Source organism: Passer montanus, unplaced genomic scaffold (genome assembly GCF_014805655.1).
Source record: "Passer montanus isolate IOZ18808 unplaced genomic scaffold, ASM1480565v1 scaffold175, whole genome shotgun sequence".
Classification (NCBI taxonomy): domain Eukaryota; kingdom Metazoa; phylum Chordata; class Aves; order Passeriformes; family Passeridae; genus Passer; species Passer montanus.
The window spans coordinates 414259-421123 of record NW_024364826.1 but is presented as its reverse complement, the minus strand read 5'-3'; the positions used below and the strand labels follow the sequence as shown (position 1 = coordinate 421123).

The 6865-nt window shown below is 54.0% G+C and overlaps 1 protein-coding gene across 2 annotated transcripts; it reads right to left on the bottom strand.

Moving 5' to 3' along the window:
* Positions 1–487: 487 nt before the first annotated feature.
* On the bottom strand, positions 488–6359 carry WDR73 (WD repeat domain 73). 2 transcript variants are annotated; one of them, XM_039704438.1, is made up of 8 exons: positions 6289–6359; positions 6144–6211; positions 5743–5831; positions 5019–5107; positions 3850–3917; positions 2949–3122; positions 1467–1841; positions 488–887 (listed from the first exon to the last, which is right to left on the bottom strand). In XM_039704438.1, the coding sequence occupies exons 1-8, from the start codon at positions 6327–6329 to the stop codon at positions 649–651; spliced, it is 1143 nt and encodes a 380-aa protein (XP_039560372.1). In that variant the 5' UTR covers positions 6330–6359; the 3' UTR covers positions 488–648. The 2 variants fall into 2 exon arrangements, with proteins under 2 accessions (XP_039560372.1, XP_039560373.1); XM_039704439.1 differs by having other exon boundaries at positions 2958–3122.
* Positions 6360–6865: the final 506 nt, after the last annotated feature.

Below are 6865 nucleotides of genomic sequence, written 5' to 3'. Positions count from 1 at the left end.
GTGGGTAAACATCCCACAGAAGAGCCTGTTTCCTCAAATTCCTGTTGTTTTTTTTTTTCATGAAACTGGAGAGTGGCTTGGTTTGGAAGGGACCTCAACACTCATCCAGTTCCAACTCCCTGCCATGGGCAGGGATACCTTCCAGTAGACCAGGTTGCTGAAAGATCCATCCAGCCTGGCCTTGGGCACATCCAGGGATGAGGCAGCAGCAGCTTCTCTGAGCAACCTATGCCAGGGCATTCCCACCCTCACAGGGAAGAATTTCTTCCCAATAGCCCATCTGACCCTGCGCTCTGGCAGTGGGAAGCCATTCCCCCTTGTCCTGTCACTCCAGGCCTTTGTCAAGTCTCTCCTTTCTGCTCCTCTCCCTTTCTGCATATATGACACAAGCCTATGATCAAACAACAGCAGGATGTTCTCTGCCAGCAGCCATAGTCAGAACCACAGGCACAGCTCTCATCTGAAGGCTGGTACACAGGAGAACAAGTAACACAGACAAAATTTTTACTATTATTAAAATAGAAATTTTACAGTTGTTCTGCTCACTGCAACAGTCTCCAAACAGTATCTGCAGGCAAACACACACACACTGCAACCCACAAAAATGACAGCAGAGGCAGGAAATGCCCCATCTCACCAAAACACCACCTACCCACACTTCCCACAGGGCTGAACCCAGTCCCAGACGTGCAAGGAACCATCACTCGCTGCTGACAACAAAGTTCTGGGTTTCTGCAGATGCCATGTGTGCACAGTGACCAGGGGAGGGTCCCTGCTGCCACCTGCTCCACCAAATGTGTGGCCTTTGTGAACGAAGATGGGCTCTGCTTCCCTGCCAGAACTGTCCCAGCTCTGTGTGTCATATACATGCACGGTGCCATCAAAACCTTGGATAAAAGGGAATTAAAAGGATAAAGGAATAGAAAGTGCAAAAATTAATTGCTTCTGGTCTAGTCCAGCTGGGCTCAGGATCACCTCCCAGCAAGAACAAGGAAAAATGGCCCACACTAGAAACCTGTGAGAAGAGAGCAGCTCTGAGGAGAGTGTCTCAAAGAAACAGATGCTGTGGAGAGCCCAGACCAGATCCCCAAAGTTTGTGGACTCATGGGTGTGAACATGCAAGGCTTTGGTCAAGAGGCAGCCTTGCTGCCCAGCTGGCATTATCAATGCTGTAGCCTGCAGCCAGGCTGTGACTGGCACTATCAGGGCAGTGCTTGTGGTCAGCCTGGGGCCTCTGATCTCACAGAAGGGCAGCAGGCATCTTCCAGAACCCACCAGGCCCCTTCCAGAGTTGTTGGAAAGAGGCAGCTGCAGAGGACAATTAGCTGGCATCTCTGCTGGCTCCAGGGGCAGCACTGAAAAGCCACCCTGTCAGTGGGGGGTTTTAGGTGGAGTGAACTGGGTGTTCACAAAAATATAAATCCAAAAAGCACCCAGAAAAGGAGATCTCTGCCCTAAGCACCTACCTGAAATGGCAAGGTAGCCTTCCAGAGCCGGAGCCCAGGAGACACACAGGAACTCTGCACCTGATCCAGGAGAGGGGACTCTGGCCTTGGCCGAAGCCAGGACCTCAGAGGTTTTCCTGAGGTCTGTCAGGGTTAGGAGCCCCCCGCTCGAGAGGCGAGCCACGGGCTGGGAGCTGGGCTCCGGGCCCTGCGCTCCATGCCTGGAGGCCATGCACCACCGCTCAGCGCACGGCGCCGAGGGCACCGGCACGGCCTCCGTGACACCCTGCGGCTGTCGCGTGTCGGCCAGGCACAGCCGGCCCGTGGCGCAGCACAGAAGCAGCGTGCTGCAGTCCAGGAAGGCCAGGCTGCTGAGCTCCTCGCTGCTTCGGGAAGCTGGAAAAGAGAGGCAGGTCTCAGGTCCAGTGAGGAGCATTTTCAGGATTTCTGTGCTGCAGTATTGCCTGAGGAAGAAAGCAGGATGTATGCGCAGGGGTAATGTGTCCAGCTCCAGGGCCCCCAGCACCAGGAAGAGTGGAGCTGCTGGAATGAGTCCAGAGGAGGCCATGGAGAGGCTCTTAGGGCTACAGCCCCTTTGTCCTGGTGACAGGTTAGGAGAGCTTGGAGTGTTCAGCCTGGAAAAGAGAAGGCTCCAGAGAGAAGAGAAGGAGACCCTCCCAGTGCCTAACAGAGCTCAAAGAGAGCTGGAGAGGGACTTTGGACAAGGGCCTGGAATGACAGGACATGGGGGTATGGCTTCCATTGACAGGGGGCAGGGTTAAATGGGATATTGAGCAGAAATTATTGTTTGTGAGGGTGGTGAGGCCCTGACAAGGCTGTCCAGAGAAGCTGTGGCTGCTTCATGCCTGCAGGTTGGTCAGGGCCTGGAGCGACCTCGTCTAGTGGAAGATGTCTCTGCACATGGCAGGGAGCTGGAATGAGATAAGCTTTAAATCCCTCTTCCAAGCCAAACCACTCCAAGATTCTGTGAGTCCCTCTGGCACAGGGAGAGTGACACCTTCCTTTTCCTCAGTGCTGTGATACTGCCACTGGACACACACATCCCCTCTGCCCTCCCCAGCGATGAGCTCTGTGGGGACTGAGTCTCACTGCACAGGTGAAGGCAGAGTCCCCAGACCCCCAAGGAAACCAGACCTGCACCTACCAGCTGTTGTAACCAGGCTGTCACCTCCCTTGTTTGGGGCAGCACACACAGCACCCCTCTGCCAACCCAGCTCTCCACACTGAAACTATCTGCAGGATTCAGGTAGTGCCCAGATTTGGAGCAGAAATGTGAGAAATCAGTGTAATGTGAGTGGTAAGCCATTGGAGATGGACCTGACCATTGTCACCTCTTTTCTCAAGACAATATACTCGTGGAAAATATCTTTATAACCATTTGCACACGTCCGAAAATACCTGCTCAGTGAAATGTTTGCTATTCAAGCAATTAGCATTGCTTTATCCAAACTCCACCTTTACAAAGTAAGACATTAGGCTTGCCTTGAATACCTGCTGTGTAGACATTTTTCCTTGATTCGACCTCTGTAATTTGGATTCTGTCAAGTCTTGAGCCATGAAGGACCCATGGGGCTCTGGCTGAAATGGTGGCAATTTTAGCCCAGGATTGCCCAGTGCCATGTTCTGTTGCTATGGTGCTTACAGATTTAATAACATCTAGTAGGAAGAGATAGAAACAGGTGTAAAACACATTGAGAACCAAGTAATCCATCCAATTAAGCTGCTTCACAACAATACCTCACAAATGTAAAACTGACCAAAAAAACCAGTAAGAAATCTAATTACGCCTAACCCCTTCCTCAGGGTAAAATCCCTTTCCAACTCATCCAGCAAGGACTGACAAAATGCTGAGCAAAATGAATTAAAATTTATGAATTGAGATGTTTATGTTCAATGAAGAAGTTTTCTCCTTTTGCACTTCCTGTCTGGTTGTTTACAAGTATTTTCCAGTAGCAGCCTCTCTCTTTTTGAGAGGTGGATCATGGTCTATCCCAAAAGGCAATGGATGGAGCTACATTTCTAACCACTGGAGTTACTAAGGGGATAGAGTGCCAACTACATGCAGTGCAAGGCTACTGTGATGGGCCTAAACATACTAATTCTCTGACGAGGTTTGGGCTGTTAGCCAACTACATGCAGTGCAAGGCTACTGTGATGGGCCTAAACATACTAATTCTCTTGTGCTGTTGAGTCCAAACCACCAAAACTGCTGTAGGCCCTTGTCTTGTACCCTTCTCCAGCCTGCGCCACACAAGTGTGGTCACTCAGGACAGGGAAGTGGCACTCCTCTCCTCATTTTTGACACACAGGAAGAAGGGGAAGCTAGAGATATGAGCTGCAACAACAACTGCATTGGGAAAGTACTTGAGCTCAAAACCCTTACCAGAGTCCTCTGCTGACACCTGCCAGACCTGGAGGGAGCTGTCGGGTGGGCCGCTCGTTACCAGCAAGCTGAGGAAACAGAAGAATCCCACAAAAGAGTCTTCTCAGGAGCAGAGAACAGCCTTGTTTTCCCCAGCCTGGGACAAACTGGTCTGCTGCTCCTGTAAGCAGGAACTCCTGCCTCTGCTTGGAGCAAAGTAGTGGCTGGAAGGACCATAATCCCAGAACTCCTCATGCAGGGATGCTCCACACAGCCCATGCAAACATAGTCCCAAGGCAACAGCATTTATGAGGATATTTTATGAGGATCTGCTGAGCAGGGGCTGAGGGAGCTGGGGGTGGTGCTCAGCCTGAAGAAAAGAAGGCTCAGGGGGCATCTTTTTGCTCTCTACAATTCCCTGACAGGAGGGTGCGGCCAGGTGGGAACTTGGGTGCTCCCAAGGAACAAGGGACAGGACAAGAGGAAATGGCCTCAATTTGCACCGGGTATGTTTAGGTTGGATATTGGGAAAATTCTTTCCCTGAAAGAGTTGTCCAGCCTTGGCACAGGCTGCCTAGGGCAGGAGTGGAGTTGTCATCCCTCGAGGGATTTAGAAGTTGTGTGTGGCACTTGGGGACATGTGTTAGTGGTGGGCTTGGCAATGACAGAGGAATGCTTAGAACCAATGGTCTCAGAGGGCTTTTCCCACCTAAATGTTCTGTGATTTAACTATCACATTTTCCAGAAGGACTAGACTAAGAATGATCCAGACAGCCCCAAAGTAGTCAATGGGGACTTATGCAGGAAGAAACACGGAACAAGAGATCAGTATTTGTTTGGTCTAAATCCAGAGCAGGAAAAAAAGTTCCTGACCCTGCACAAACAGGGTCTTGCAGAGCAGTGGCACCAGCCACCAGTGTGCTGCTCTGCTGCTGAGCAGCTCCAAACAGTGTCAAATGCTGAAGGAAGAGAGCAGGAAAACCCTACAGGGCCCTGCTGCTCAGAAGCGGGGTAGGGAGCAGCAACATCAGCAGTTCTTGGTATGTAACTGGCCCAGACTCACACTGGTCTTAGAGCTGGCAGGACTGACCAGCTGGGCTGGGAAGCAGGCATGGAAAAGGAGTTTGCTCTCAGTGGATAAGTCCCTTCTCCATTTCCCATACACCCTGGGAAGGACCTTGTGGTCATACCTGGTGTCTGGCACATATTTCAGGCTGTACACTGGGCGCTCTGAAAATCCACCACATTCTACCTTGAAATCTCTCTCTGGACACAGGCCCTAGAAATCAAAGGCAAAGCCATTTCCTCAGACAATGGTGCACAACTTGTGCTCAGTTATTATAAAAAATGACTGAGACACGAGGCAAACTCTTGCTTGGTATAGCTCTATCGTGTCCAGTGCTGCCTTTTTCAACAGGAGATACAGGACTGAAGGATCCCAAAATACTCAGAGAACAGAAGTCTGGAGAAAGCTGCTGCCAAGAGCTCTGCCTGTGTTTGTTGCCATCTGTGCACATCTGGCTCAGGAGCTTTCTACTTACCCAGTGACCAAACACCACCTTCTACTCTAGTGCAGAGGTGGTGCAAGGGGTGGTTCCCCAGGCCTGAGCTGCTCAGCGAGCCCCTTCTTCACTTGGCTTGCTGTCCTCATTGCCCATGAAATGCTTTCATTCACATACCTGGAGATGAAGGGTCCACAGCCCAAGCTGTCTGCAGAGCAGCTGCAGGATAACATGACTGGACAGCAAACAGGTGACTTATGTGCTTTTCCTTTCAACCAAAGCTGCTCAATCCCTGGCTGTGCCCTTGTCACAGCAGCAGCTCATGAAGGCCACAAAGTCCTGGCTTGGTCTCTGAGCATATCAGGCCAAGGAGGTCAGAGAGGTCTGGTGCCACCCTGGCTCCAACACCCACCTGGGTCTCCTTTGTCAGCAGCGTTGGCGGTGGGATCAGCTGCAGGATCTCGTTCCCATCAGACTGTCCATACCCGGCCACACAGACACCTTGGGGTGGGCATGAAGAGCCAGGAACACGGTGAGGGCTGCCCCCCTGCCCAGCCCCCCCTCCCTGAGACAAACCCGAGTTACTGCACAATCCATGGACCATGAGCTGGAGCCCGGGCTGATCCCGGCGCAGCTCCAGCCGCTCAGCCCCACTCGGGGGTCCCGGCCCTGCACCCCGGCCTCCCTGCCGGGACCCCAGACCGGCCCAGCCCAGAGCCTCCTTTCCCCTGGGCCTCCTCCTTTCCTCTGGCTGGCCTCAGCCCCCACCCCGCCAGACTCCAGCCCGGCCCCTCTCCTCCCCTCAGCACTCACGGTCCCCGCGGGCCCATTCGATGAGGCGGGTGGGCGCCTGGAGCTCGAAGGTGTGCAGGTCGCGGTACCTGCGGGGAGAGGGCGGGTGTGAGGCCGGCGGAGCCCGGGTCCGAGCCGGGGTTCCGGGGCTCCGGGGGTCCCTCACAGCCGCAGCGACTGCAGCAGCCACTCGTCCGCCGCCTCCATGGCAACGCCCGCCCGCCGGCGCGCCGCTGGCGTCACGGTGCGCGGCAGTGACCTCACAGAGGCTGAGGGGCAGGGACAGCGGGCGGCAGCGCGGCCGGGCCGGGAGGCGGAGCGGGCTGCCACGGCCGGCACCGCACCCGGCTCCATTCCCTGCCGTGGGAAGGGACATCTTCCACTAGGCCAGGTTGCTCCAAGCCCTGTCCAGCCTGGCCTTGAACACTTCTAGGGACGGAAGAAGCTGTGTTGCCCACAGCTTCTCTCCACCCTGTGCCAGGGCCTCACCACCCTCACAGCCAAGAGTTTCTGCGCAATATCCCATCTAGCCCTGCCCTCTGTCAGTGGGATGCCATTCGCCTTGTCCTTTCCTTTCAGGCCCTTGCCCAAAGTCGCTCTCCATCGCTCTTGGAGCCCAGTTAGGCAGGGGAAGGGGCTCCTGCTCTTCTCCCCGGAGTCTTCTCCAGGCTGAACACCCAAGCTCTCTCGGCCTGTCTCCAGAGCAGAGGGGCTTCAGCCCTTGAAGCATCTCCATGGCTTTC

Excerpts from the sequence above, each read along its gene's own strand:
- WDR73 (XM_039704438.1), bottom strand. The coding sequence starts at position 6,329 with ATGGAGGCGGCGGACGAGTGGCTGCTGCAGTCGCTGCGGCT. Across the intron at positions 5,108-5,742 it reads TGCTGACAAAGGAGACCCAG|GGCCTGTGTCCAGAGAGAGA; the intron begins GTGGGTGTTGGA and ends TTTGATTTCTAG. Across the intron at positions 3,123-3,849 it reads GGTGTCAGCAGAGGACTCTG|ATGTTATTAAATCTGTAAGC; the intron begins GTAAGGGTTTTG and ends TCTTCCTACTAG.